Below are 13,985 nucleotides of genomic sequence, written 5' to 3' on the forward strand. Positions count from 1 at the left end.
CTTGCTTGGATTTAAACTGAAACATTCTTATTTATCAATTACAGATACAATTGCAAACCAAATTTTGGATACTGCCTGAAAGTGAACTTCTGGTTTGACACCTGTATTGTGACACGTAGACTCCATGCCAATGTAATGTAGAGAGTAGTCTTGCTTGAACAAAGCATTCTGTGATTCATACTGTTTTGGAATTTAGCCCCCCTGGTTATTCCAATCTTAACTGTCAGTCAGCAATTAAGTGGGAACTATTCAAAATTTGGAAAGTTTGGAATCTTCAGAGAATGTATCCAGTTATGGATGTGTGAATGGAGAATAGAAATCTTTACTTTTATCTGTGTTCGTTCATTGTATCTGTTTTGTCTCTCAAATAATGATTTGATACATTCTGCAGTATTGCCTCATTTAAGTGGTGGTGGGAAATGAAATAGCTAATGTGAGAAAGATATTCCAGGGACATACCCATCTTTTGTTGAAATTTTGTTTGATTTTTCCAAACAGCCTCAAACAGTTACCAATCTTATTGATATTAATATTGACAACATCAACAATGATTACAGTTTACAATTATCAATTCTATACAAGATTTTCTGTAGAATTCAAGCTTTTTCTATCCCCTTCCCTCTCTTCCCCCTCCCCCCACCACATTTAACACTTAACCAACCACAGTCACACACACAACATTCAGGACATTCACAACAACGTTATGAAGTCTATATTAGGGGTTTATGGGTATGTCATGTCATGGCAGCCAGTGCTCAAGCTGTTTTCTTTTTCTTGACCTTTCCTAGTTGGGATGGCACCCCCCCCCCCCCCCTGCCCCACGCCATTTGAGGGCTATACGGGGAAGGCAGGGTGACGAGCCACTATAATTGTGCTTCTATGGGATTTTGGTACAATTGTCAAATTTTCAAGAAATTGTTGAATTTTTTTCCTTAATTTTAAGTAATTTTCTCCAGGGGAACACAGCTTTGCATTTCTGCGTTCCAGCGCACAATGCTCAAACAGGAGTCAGACTTCCAGGTAACTGCTATGCATTTCCTGGCCCCTGCCAATGCATTCATTGCGAATTGGATTTGAAATTTGGACAGGTTCACTAAGTCTTATGTCCATTATATTTCCCAACAGGAACAGCTCTGGATCTTGTGGGAATTCTTTACCTCTGATTTTTTTTCTTTACAGGGCTTGGTCCAGTTCCACCCAGAAGGCTCTCTCCTTGGTACATGTCCAGGTTGTGTACACAAAGGTTCCTGTCACAATGCCATATCTGAAGCATTGGTCTGATAATTCTGATTTAGATCTGTTGGAGCATCAGGTACAGATGATGTAGGAAATTGTATTGCACCAGCCTGTACCACGCATTGTGAAGGCCTGATTTAGGTCCTTCCACTTGGAACAAGAAATACTTTGCTATGATGAACTTCCATGTGTTCCCCCTTCGAATCAAAGTCTCTATGTCACTGCCTGCTGGTAGGGCCATAGTTGGACCTAATTTGTCTTGTAGAAAAGATCTTATCTGAAGGTAGCAGTGGAATATCTTGATAAATCATACATATTCCTAAATTGTTCAAATTACATTAGCTGCCCCCTTTCATAACAATCTTCTACTCACCTGACGCCAATAACGATGCCAGGTGTCCAGGATTTTGTTACCCACCATCAATGGTATCAATCTCATTGGAGTCAGGGGTGTTTTTGATTTAGATTCCTACATATTGGTAAATTTTATTCCAAATGAAGATTATTTGTTTTAGCATAGGGCTGTCTGATTTCCCAGATAACATTTTGGCATCCCATTTATAAATAAAGTTCTCTGCCACTTTCTCACCTACCATTTGCAGGTCAATTTGTGTCCAGGGTGGAAAGCACCCCCCGCCCCGAAGAGTGAGGCTGCCCAATAATATTTTTTGAAGTCTGGCATTTGTAGTCCATCCAGGCTAATCCCATGTCAATTTTTCCATAGAGACCCTGGCTACCTTTCCGTTCCATAGAAATGACCTTAATTTTGGAAGAATCCCCTGGGCAACGCCACGTGCAGTGTCTGGAAGAGGTACTGAAGTCTCGGCAACATTAATTTTAACACAGATTGACCCTGCCCACCAACATTATGGGCAGGGACATCCACCTGTTTAAGTCTTCCTCAATTCTCCCAAGCAAGGGGGTATAATTTAGTTTATTTAAATTATTCAAGTTATTGTCTATTCTGACTCCTAGGTATTTGATCCCATTTTGTGGCCACTTTAAATGACTATTTTCTTATATTGACTATAATTCCCCCTTAGTAAGTGGCATGATTTCCACTTTGTCCTAATTGACCTTGTACCCAGAGATCTCCCCATAGTCCTCCAGAGTAGATCACAGCTTGGACAACAAGTTTGTTGTGTCTGTCAGAGATATCACTATGTTGTTGGCAAATAAATTGATTTTATGTTCTTCTTGGCCTATTCTAAAACCCTTGATGTCTGGATCCTGGCAGATGACTGTAGCCAATGGCTCTTTGGCTAATACAAACAGAGCTGGAGATGGCGGGCACCCTTGTCTACTTGATCTTATCAGTGGGAAAGCTGGAGAAATGTGTCCATTGGTCACAACTTTAGCCTTTGGGCCCTTATCCAACTGATAAAAGTTGACCCTAGCCCCAACTTTTCCAGCACTTTGAGAAAAAACAAATCCCACTCCAAACTGTCAAATGTCTTTACCACGTCCAGGATCACAGCTAAACCCCTCTCATTTCAGGTTTGTGCTAGATGCATTATATTCAACAGTCTGCCAATGTTTTCTGCTGCGTGTCCTTTTTGCACAAAACCCACTTGATCTTTATTTATTAGTTACGGCGAATGTTTCGCCAATCTATTTGCTAGGGCTTTGGCTAGTACCTTATAATCTGTGTTTAGCAGTGAAATTGGTCTGTAAGAAGATGGCGTTAGCGAATCTTTCTTTTTTTAAGGATTGTCGAAAAAGATTCTGGGAGGGTATGGATCTCCATTGCCTGGTCTACCACCTCCATATAGAGAGGAATCAATAAATCCTTGAATTCCTTATAAAACTCAGATTGAAACCCATCCACCCCTGGAGACCTTTTGGTCTGCAGCAAATTCAATGCTTTTCCGATCTCTTCTATGAAGGGAAGATCTAGGCCTTCCTGTTCTTCTGGGTCTAAATTTAGTTACTCTAATTTGGACAGGAATTCACTAGCTTTATTGGACCCTTCTGTCATTTCTGATTTTATGTAAACCCTCATAGAATTCCCTGAAGGTCTCATTACTCTCTTTTAGTTTATGCGAGATCATTCCATTCCCAGTTTGCATTGCATTGATCGTCCTTGAGGTCTGTTCAATCCTCAGCTGCCAAGATGACCTTTATGGGCTCTCTCTCCCAATTCGTAATATTTTTGTTTTGACCGCATTATGGCCTTTTCCATTCTATACATTTGAAGCTATTGTATTTCAATTTTTTAATTTGTTAGAGCTCTGTAGTGATCCTCTGAAACTAATCTTTCGAAGTCCTTTTCTAGATGAGTAATTTCCTGTTCTGATTCGTCCACCTCCCTCATTTTTTTTACTGTTTTGATGTATCCAATTATTTGACCTCTCAGATGTGCATTGAGGGTCTTCCGAAGGATAAATTTATCTGGGTACAGTTGGTCTCGCAAACATGTCTGACGGCGCCTTCTTTAACAGCAACGTTTTAAGACGCCATGTGTATACCATATCCTGCTTGTCTGGCATTTCTATTGTTAGTATCAGGGGTGAGTGATTTGAGAGAAGTCTTGCTGTGTACGCAGCCTCCATGATCCTATCCCCTACGTGGGGTGAAGCCAGAAAAAAAATCTATTGTAGAGTAGGAGTCATGTTGTTTGTGAAGAAAGAATACCCTTCCTCCCTCTAAAGTTTTTGCCTCCATACATCTATCAAATTCAGCTCCTTCATACAGTCAGTGGTAGCCCTCGCTGCCTTTGTTTTAGCTATTTTCTTTGTTGACATTATCTCGGATGGGATTCAGACAAAAATTAATATCTTCCCCCAACCAAGATGTTGTTTTTTCCTTCTGTCAATCTCAGGAAAGTGTCCTATATAAACTTTGTCATCAAAGTTGGGGGCACACGTATTTACTAAGGATTCTGAGTATATTTGACTGTGCGCCATTACAAATCTTCCTGTTCTATCTGTGATCACATTCTGCACTTTCATAGGAACACTCTTCCTTATCAGAATTGACACACATACCCCCCCCCCCCCCCCCTTGCCTTTGAGTCATATGAGGAGGCTATTACCTGGCCCACCCATCCCCTTTTTAGTTTTTGGTGTTCCCGTTTCCCGTTCTGTTAAATATGTTTCTTGGAGAAAGATCAGATCTGCTCCCAATTTTTTAAATGTGTGCCAAGACTTTTCCTCTTCACCATCCCATTCTGGCCATTAACGTTAAAACTAACGGACTTTGTATTCTTAGCCATTTCCCCAGAGACTCTCAAACCTGTGTTTTCCCCCATACTTCCACTGCCCTGTCTGTACTCAACTTTTGTCCAACCTTTTTTCTTTCAACCGTCCGCTCCAGCCAGCCTGGCCCATGGCGAACCATGGAAATATAAAAACAAAAACAACAAAATCACAAGAGACGGATAAAAGAAAAAAGACCCGCCAAAAAAGGGGGAAAAGCAATGACGACACATAATAATGCAACAAACTCCAACCAATTCACCTATATTCCCCATCCTTATCTCTTAAATCCTTCCTCTTTCTCCCCCTCCCCCCCCCCTTCAGGTGACCACCCTCCACATCGTCACCATCCCCCCTCATCACAGGCTGTGCACTTTGCACCCATCTATCTCCCACACCTCTCCGCCCTCGCCCCACCCCCAAGCCCGCTGGACTATTTCTCTTTTTACAAATCCAATAATGTATTCATACAACAAACAGTTAAACCCACTATTGTTATTCTCGTATAGCTATTACTTGCAATGTATTCTTCCATACAACAAAACATTGGCATTAATCTTTTGGCACTACACACACATATATATTTACTATTTCTTACAAACCGACAGCAGTTTTACAAACTGTTGGGCCTCTTTGACTTCCGACAGGAACTTTCCCTCACCCCCCCTGGCATTATGATTTTTAGAGTTGCCGACATTCGTATAATTTCTGCTTTGCCATCCTTTTTATTGGGTCAAATTCTTTTCTTTGTTTTAGGAGGGTCACCCTTGTGTCTGGGTAAAATAGCACCTTATTCCCATCGAGCTCCATCAGGCCCCCTTCGCTTTTGCCCTGACAGCCGCTGCACTTAAAATTTTCTCACGGGTTCTGGTGACGCAGAAGCTTTACCAGCACTGAGCATGGTCTTTGACCGGAACTCGGGCACGTAAAGGGGAACCGATGGGCCCTCTCTACTTCCACTGATTTCCCCAGTTTCTTCCTTCCCAGGACCTCTGGTAACGAGCATTGGAAAAATGCTATGGGATCCCTCCCTTTACCTTCTGGCAACCCCACAATTTTTATGGTGTTCCTTCCTCCAAAGTGTCAATTCTCTGCCAGAGGTGTCCCTTTTCTGTCTCCCACATGGTGACCTCCCTCTCCAATTCTGGCCTCATTATCCCCAGTTCTTTCCTCATTATCCCCAGTTCTTTCTTCCATCATCAGACACCCTTCCTGTCAATCCAATTATGACATTTTCCTATCCATTTTATTGTACAATACCCCTGTCTCTGGCCAGTCTCTCCTCCATTCTTCCCTTGGCCTTTAAAATGTCTTGTAGTGAGGACTCCGTGCCCCCTCCCCCCTCTTGCCGATGCAATCTTGCTTCCCTCATGGATCCTGGGTCTTCCCTGCTCTTTTCTCCTGATGCCACATCCAACTTCCTCATCGCTTCCCACCTCACTGGAATCTCCATTGGAGCCTTCTACCAATGCAGAGCCAAGGTCTCCAATGTCCTGTGTGTCGCTCCCACCACCCGTTGCGTTCAGCTCTTGAGTGCTCATCTCTCACTGTCCTCAGACCTCTCTGCAGGCCTCTTGCCGCACCCACGCACCCACCCCACCCCCCCCCCCCCCCCCCCCGCCCTCATACCTTGGACAATCGATTGGTGACTGTCGCTTCTCCTCCCTGGGTTGGTCTCACCTCCTGAGTGAGGTTCGACCCAGCGAGTCACGCCTTTGTCGTCATATGGGCTGGATTGGGTGCCGACCGTTCCTCCTACCTTGCTGGCTGCCTTTGTCTGACTGACATTTTTCTTTCCCATTATTTCCAGGTTGGGATCTTTATATGTCTGTTTTTGTTATTTTTGACATTCATTCTTTTTAAACTGATTTTGAATCTCCTGGTCCGGGAGCTCTAGGGGTCGACGTCCTGCTACTCTCTCCTGATCACGTGACCTCGACATTGACAGAGCCTAGGATGTGCCTAATGAAAGCTGAGATTGAAGTATTCATCTTTAATCCTAAGTGTTGAGTTTGATGATCCATCTTGAAGTCCTCTTACAGTCTTTGTCATCATGGAAGCCAGTCTTCAGCAAGTTTGGCTCAATAAATGGCTGAGACCAGTCAAGGCCACAAGAGCGGACAACTTCCTGCCTGAAGTGCAGAAGTCTTGTACTCCCCGACTTGCCTTGTTTCTGGCCAAGTTGTTCAGTACTTGTGCATCACTGGCATCGACAGGATGACGTGATATTTTCTCGGGTTTATCCTGTCAAAAAAAAAGGACGTCCACTGCGTTGGTCATCAGCATTGCAGTCATGTGCAGCATTTACATGCCAATAACCTCATTGATGCACACCTGTTCAAAGGTTCCTTTTATTGTCACTTATTAATATTTTAAAAAATGTAATATGCATGATGTGTTACAATTTTGCTGTAAGGCAAGCAAAGAGTCGCCATGAGCATTGCCTGGTGCCCCAAACTATCGAAGAAAGAGATGTAAAAAAGAGTTCCTTCAGATCCAAACCTCTAATATGATCAGGAAACGTTCAGAGCCCGAGCCCCTTTAGGAGCCCCTTTTGCACCCTCTTGAATCCCGGTTAAGATACCAAGTTCCCATGAGCCAGTCTCCAGCAGCCTGCAGGCTGATGTGAGTCCTTCAACCGCAAGTTGCTAATAGCTCACAGCCCGTCTGGGTCCTTTAGCCACTGGTCCATTATGGTCATCATCCTGTCGGGTTGCTTCCTTTTATTCTCCTCCTCAACAGGTGGTGTTATCCCCATTTCTGGTGCCCTGCACTGGTCCACTGCTCTCCTAGAGTCTGCTACCCTCACAATACACTGCATAGCATAGGTGCCATCACCTTGGGCACAGACCTCCATGGTTCCATGATTAATAAAAACACCATTGGCTCGCTCCTTTAACAGGCCGTTTAAAGCCTGTACAGAGCCATTAGCATCAGGGCCAAGCAATAAGACCCTATGGAGTAGGGCTTGGTCTCAGTTTCCTGCTCTCCCAGGTCCGCACCAGCGGCACCACTGTCCCAACGACCTTCCCCCATACTTCAAATGAAGTGAGACAAAATAATGTCCCTGGTTTTGTTTGTGGTATAAATAAAAACCAGACTACTGGGAGAAACTCACTGCTTCTCCAATAAATAAGGCGATGTGGTCTAACTGGCTAGATTAAAAGAAGATTATCGTGTTCTTAAAATAAAGCATCTTTAAGTTTGCAGTCGAGGTACTCACCGACATGACTGTAATTGGGACCGGAGAATTGGTCGTATCTCGTAATAGATGTAAGTCCGAATTTTGCCGCCCCCACATGGAGCATCGAAGTCTTAAAGCCAACGTTTTAATCAAATGTTGTATTTGATAAGCTATAACAGAGATACAGGGCGTGTAAGATCCAAAATGTGCTTACTTAGCTTATTAGTTGGTGTCCTGGGGACTGTAGGCTGGGCGCAGCCATCTTGATTCCTGAGCGCTGGCGTGGTGTGTTCACTTATTGGAGTTCGGTTGGCACATATGTCAGAGTTAAGCGCCCTGACGATATTGAATTCGTCCCCCTTAACTCGCACGTGCACCACTGAACTTCAATATGCAAACCAACGTCCATGCGCCAACCGAACTCCAATACACGAATCCACTGAGCATGTGCCAAACGTATGTGCGCAGGAATCAAGAGGGATGTGCCCAGCCTATGGATCCCAGGATGCCAACTAACAAGGTAAGTTTTGGCTCTTACATGCCCTGTATCCATGTTATAGTTTGTCAAATTCAACATAAACCGACAAATTTTATATTTTTCTTACATTTAAAAATAATTTCAGTCATGTGTGCGGATGGACACAAGTCGCATCGGTTGCAAGTCGGGGAGTACCTGTAGTTGTGTGTTTATTTTTGAAAAAAGAGTGCTGCGACAAAGTTTGAGGTGGAACGGGTTGCACTATTTTCTTAGTTTGACTTCACAGCCAGAGTTGAGTCAATAAATGGACTCAGTGCATGTACAAAAGATACTTGGAGCACAGTTGATTACATACAGGTATTACGTGCTCCTATTTTAACGAAATGGGATTATCACTGTAAGGGATAGTATATTTAATAGTTAACATTTAACACAAGCACGACACCAGTCACAGCCCAGCGATAATTCAATGCAGGTTTGTCATAGTCTATTCCAGAATTCGATATATTTGCAAAGACATGGTGATTTTGCAAAGGGAGAACCATTCTGACGGCTGAAGAGAAAACAGCTTTTTGAAGCAGCTCTTGTGCCCAGCCATTTTTTGTGGAAGTCAGGGCAAAGCCGGCTCTGTGAATGATTGGGCCTTTTCAGTGGATTGATCTGTGCCAAAGGGTCTTTTTGGGAAGCAAAAAGTGCTTCATTTTGATTGTGACTAACAGTGGAGGTCACTTGGAGAGACTGCTTCATTTTAAATGTGACTAGTATGGAAGTTACTTGGAGAGACTGGTTCGGTGCCAGGGTCTTGGAAGTTTTGTGGAGGCCACCCAGTTTGTATCTTGCCTACAAAAGGACCAGGAGTGTTATGACCACAGTTCGTGTGGATGGACATTTCTTCCAAGGCAATGTAAGAAGTATTCATAAGTCTGTAGCAGCCACAACTCCAGTCTTCCCATCAGTCCAACATTAATTCTGAGCATCACATTTCAAAGGCCTGCACTTCAACGCTGAAGTTGAAAAACTGAAATTTGAAGTAACTGTTTAGGTTTTGGCCTGGAATGTAATGGTTTGGATACAACACATAACAGGCACACACCCATCCACACACCCTGTGCATAGCTGGGGATAGTTTTAGTGTTGAGGATAGTTTAAGAGTAAGAAATAAAAACTAGTGTTTTAAAATTAACACTGTCTGGTTCATTGCCTATTGCTCCACAGCCTGTATCTGTGGAGGGAGAACCAGATAAAGTTTCAGGTCAATGACCTCTCAACTTTCAAAACGAACTAATCCTCTCTTCAAAGCTACAACCTGACTTTGTGTATTTCCAGCATTTTCTGCTCTTTTCAGATTTTTATTCTGGACAAACCTCACACGAGTGATTTTCTTTTTTTTTGCTTCATCTCTGCTCTGCTGTTTTTACCAGAATGCTCAGTACATGTGACGGACTTGTATTCATCTTAGCTTTTGGGTTGGTTGACCTGAGTGTTAATCGAATGTTATTGCTCTGTGTCAACTTGCCTAAAATAAATTCACTTTCCCCATGGTGAGTTTGAGCCACATGGGGATATTCTGTGTTCAGTCTGTGTTGAGCTACCTGTCCCCGTGTAGGGTCACGACAGAAACTACAGCAGCTTCCTAGGTTCATGGGCTTGGAAGGGAAAGTGTGATGGGAATCATTGCCGGAAGTGCCCGTAATTGAGGACAGGCTCAAGGCTTGACTAGGCTATAATACTCTTGATAGTGCCCTTTAACACTTGTTGGCGAAGATCATTTGACTATTACACAGTACACAAATGTCCTGTATTCTATACCAATTGCTGCTGAAGCCAGCAAGCCTAGATCTGTAATATTACTCATTGTAGATTGCACTGGAAGACTGATTGCTTGACCATGTGCCCGAGAGCAGCAAGAGCCTGGAGCCTCCATTTCACCAAAAACTCTCTTACTTCTACCGGTGTACTCTAAAGAGCATTCTGGCTGGTTGCATCACTTTCTGGTACAGAGTTGCCAATGCTCAGGACAAGAAAAAAAAACTTAGCCTGCGACATCACAGGCACCAGTATTCACTCCATCAAGGACATCTACAAGAGGCGTCCATCCTCAAGGACCCTCACCATCCAGGCCATGCCCTCTTCAGTCTCCTACCATTGGGGGAAAAGGAGTACAGGAGCCTGAAGATGAGCTCAAGGACTACTTCTTTCCCTTGCCATCAGATTTCTGAATGGAGAATGAACCACAAACACTGCCTTACTCTGACCTTGTACAAGTTTTATTTATTTTGTATGGTGGTTTATAGAAATGTTTGCACTAAGATGCTGCCACAAAACAATGAATTCCATGACAGGTTCATGACAATAAATTCTTATTCTGAGGTTGATTAGAAGCACTCTTTATCTCGAGAGTTTTCATGTACTGCTGTGCACCCCTAACCTTCCATTTTGGAACCATCAGCTGTTTGCAGAGCAACGCTTATTTATTCTTGAATGATAGATATTCACAGAATTGCACATTTGGAAACCACTAAGCGTGGGAATGTTTTCTTTATCACTTTCACAGATCCTGTGTGGGAAGGAGATCCCTCGGTGGATCAACCGACTGGCTCAATTCAGTTCGTGCATTCCGTTTCTGCAGAGCTGCTTGCCAAAAGAATGGCTGACTCCAGCTGCACTCCAAACCAGCGTGAGTCAGGAGCTGCAGGATGAGCTTGAAGAGGCAGAAGACGCAGTGGCTTCGCCCACTGCTTCAGCATCCACGTCTCGGTCAACCTTGGCAAGACCGGGCCACCACACCAAATTATGATTCTGTCCAATGACTCGTGACTGACTTTGTAGACTTGCAACTGACCTTTATATTTTTAAAAAAGAAAAAAGTGAAAATCAATAGGGACTGTTCTGCAGGTTACTGAATGTTCTGGAGTTTTGTTTCTCATTGTATTTTTCCTCAACGCTTTATCTAAGAATCAACGGTTTCATGTTTTGTAGGTGGCATTTTTTTCTCTGTGTGTGTGTGTGTCTGATGGACTTCAGTCACATTCTGGGGCTTGAAGAGGGATCACTGCAAAGAACTTGCGTTGTAAGGTACATATAACAGTATTTTGGATAATTGTTTACAAAGTCGCATGTTGCCAAAACTGGGATCAACACTAATGACCCCTGTTTTAACTTTTTAAGCAGTTCTTTGAAGTAGATTGCTGGGGATGTTTTGTGGCTATTTTTGCATAATTTTCCATTTCACACTCCACAGTTAAAATATAAAATGTTGCTAGACTTATAATTTAAAAAAAAATTAAATACTTCAATGTGTAAAAACAAAATCTTTTTTAAAAATGTTCCAGTCTGCAAGATGCAGAGTTAAAATGCCTTTGCTGGAAACAGAATATAAAACATCGAGAGCAATAAGCTTTTCACCAGCATTTTCTGAACAGGAAGGTTATTTTTCTTCAACTGGTGTCCTTGGGGTAGAGAATACAAGAGCTCTTCAGTAAGTAGAACAAACCAAGTCTCTTGCAGGTTGTCTCTCCTGTATGAAGAATTTTTTTTTAATCTTGAAGTTCTAGTTCATGAGTTGGAAGAATTGGTACTTTAGAATATCTGCTTAGACTATTGTGAATCATGAAATTTTAGAGAAATATCCAATGTCCTTTTTTTTTAATGGACTATTTTTGAATGGGATTTTGTGTTGGAAGTTTTTCGTCCAGAAGGAATTTGCAGTTTTCTAAGGAGATGGTGCTTTAATCGCACACTGTTTCCAGTCAGCTGGGCACGAATGATGTCACTGACCCAAGCTGGTCTCAATTATTTGCCTTTTGTTTAATTTTCAGTCCTTTTATTCATCTAAGCAGCCCATAGCAAGTTGTCTCTGCAGTTGATACTCTGCACAGCTGTGTGCCTTAGAATGTTTGTAAGTGGGGTATTACAGACTACTATTCTAAACTTGTACGAGGTTACTAAGGGACACTGCGTCTCCGGTGCTCGGCAATCATGTACATAGATCCTCCATGGGGACCTCTCCTCCTGATCTTGTAGTTGACCCATGTAGTGATTTACAAAACCGTCTAATATTTATTAAACTGGTTTTTAACAATTATCACGTCATTTACAGTAATATTACCCGACCTTTTCCTGTAACATCTTTGAATCTTAATGTTGTGACACTAATTGGGGCCAGCTCAGATCCCCAAATCTGCTAATGTTTCATGCAATGGCTCTTGACACCCAGCCAAGAATTGTGTTGCAGTTTCAGAAGTGTTCCTGACCCTGCCTGCCTCTTGCCAGCAATACAACTGCTGTCAAGATCACTTGCTGTCGTCATTTATATCAACATAAAGTTGATTCCTCTCCAATGACTTTTATGCTCCCCATTTTTTGCTGCTTTTGCCCGAGGAAACACGTTAACTTGGAGGTGGGGAGGGGAAATTGGAAGAACAAGTGAATTAAAATCAGCCCCCTCTCCCCTCCCTTGCAGCACACTTTGACAACTGTTTGGTAATGGTGAACTCCTTTGAGTGGTGAGGATTTGGGGAGTATGCTTCCTTGAAAAGTTTGAGGCTGCTGCATGGTTCGTTTCTTTTAACAGACTTGTAGGTGTCCAGTTTCCAGAAATTGGTCCCAGAAAATCAATGCTGTCCCACTTGCTCTCTGAAGATCCGCAGCTGTTTAGCACAATATGCAAATTGTGGTCATGGATCTTGCCCCATTGGCACATTCTCCTTGGGTACCTGCTGCACTCCCAGCGCAATTTTGCTAACATGCCAGTGGAACCTCTTAGCCAGTGGGTGCTGCAAGGAGGGGCTGCTTCATCCTGGCTCCCAAACCTATCCATTAGCTCTCGAAATATATTTATAAACACCAGTTCAGATGGTAATCTTTCCACCTCAGTCCTTTTGTTAGCTGCTTCACAACTTGAGACTCTACTGGTTGGAGAGGAGGGGTCAGGAAAAGCTTTATTCCTGTCTGCAAAATAAATGAATCCTGCTGCAAAGAGACCACGGACAGACACCAGGGCACGCAGCCCTCTCAAACTGAATCCTGTTTTGTCTGTTTACGTGGTCTGACAGGGGATAGGTAAGGTCATTGTTTAAAAAGAAAATTGGGTTTTCTATGGGGAGGGCAGCAAAGTTTCCTATTAGTTTGAACTAGGGACTGAGGGATTAAATAGGATGCTCCAAATATATTGGTTCTTGCACTGTGGAGCACTGCCTAACTGAGCAAGAGTTGCAGGCGCCCTCATTGTATCTTGGCTAAAGGTGGTACAGGCCTGCACAGTTCTGTCTTTTGATTGGTCCAGAACATTCCCATCCAATTGCCAGGGTAAATCTGTGAGGTGCCTTTTAATTAATAGGTTACTATCGATAATCCAGGTCAATTCATCCAAATACCTCATCCAAGATGCATTTTCCACTCCGGTAAGATTAATTCAAGTTAAATATTTAATTTAAATATTTAGGTAGCATTTCCTTTACTATTGCGAACCTTGCATACTTTAAAAGTAGTTCTTGTATTTTTTTGAACAAAATGATGTGATGGCAGCATTAAAGACAATTGTTTATTGTAAAACTTGGTTGCTTTTAAACTGGTTTTATTTCTCGAATTTCCATTTATTGGGACCCATCATCATCGCCTGTCATTAAGCCACACACCAACCATCCATCAATTCTCTGTCATTTATTGGCAAATTGGATTTGAAGCAATATTCAGAGCGTAGGGTGGTTTAAGAGCAAGGGATACATGTCATCTGGGGGCCATTGATTTATCCTCTTTTAAATATGGTAGATCATTTTATGCCGTACAGCTAGCGTAGTGGTTAGTACACCGCTGTTACGGCGCTAGCGATAGGGACCAGGGTTCGAAACCCATGCTGTTTGCAAGGAGTTTGTGCATTCTCTCTGTGTCT

The 13,985-nt window shown here is 42.8% G+C and overlaps 1 protein-coding gene across 1 annotated transcript; it reads left to right on the top strand.

Moving 5' to 3' along the window:
* Window positions 1-944: 944 nt before the first annotated feature.
* On the top strand, window positions 945-13,648 carry LOC138760319 (deubiquitinase DESI2-like). Its single transcript, XM_069930756.1, has 4 exons — window positions 945-1,020; window positions 1,180-1,312; window positions 1,961-2,047; window positions 10,650-13,648. Exons 2-4 carry the CDS (start codon window positions 1,256-1,258, stop codon window positions 10,890-10,892), a joined length of 387 nt encoding a protein of 128 aa, XP_069786857.1. The 5' UTR covers window positions 945-1,020; window positions 1,180-1,255; the 3' UTR covers window positions 10,893-13,648.
* Window positions 13,649-13,985: the final 337 nt, after the last annotated feature.

The sequence above is a fragment of the Narcine bancroftii genome, chromosome 4 (genome assembly GCF_036971445.1).
Source record: "Narcine bancroftii isolate sNarBan1 chromosome 4, sNarBan1.hap1, whole genome shotgun sequence".
NCBI lineage: Eukaryota > Metazoa > Chordata > Chondrichthyes > Torpediniformes > Narcinidae > Narcine > Narcine bancroftii.

What these genes read in the sequence shown, in the direction of transcription:
- LOC138760319 (XM_069930756.1), top strand. Translation starts at nt 1,256, where the DNA reads ATGCCATATCTGAAGCATTGGTCTGATAATTCTGATTTAGATCTGTTG. An exon ending in TAGATCTGTTGGAGCATCAG is followed by an intron (nt 1,313 to 1,960) that starts GTACAGATGATG and finishes ATTTTTCCATAG; the next exon opens with AGACCCTGGCTACCTTTCCG. An exon ending in ACGTGCAGTGTCTGGAAGAG is followed by an intron (nt 2,048 to 10,649) that starts GTACTGAAGTCT and finishes TCACTTTCACAG; the next exon opens with ATCCTGTGTGGGAAGGAGAT.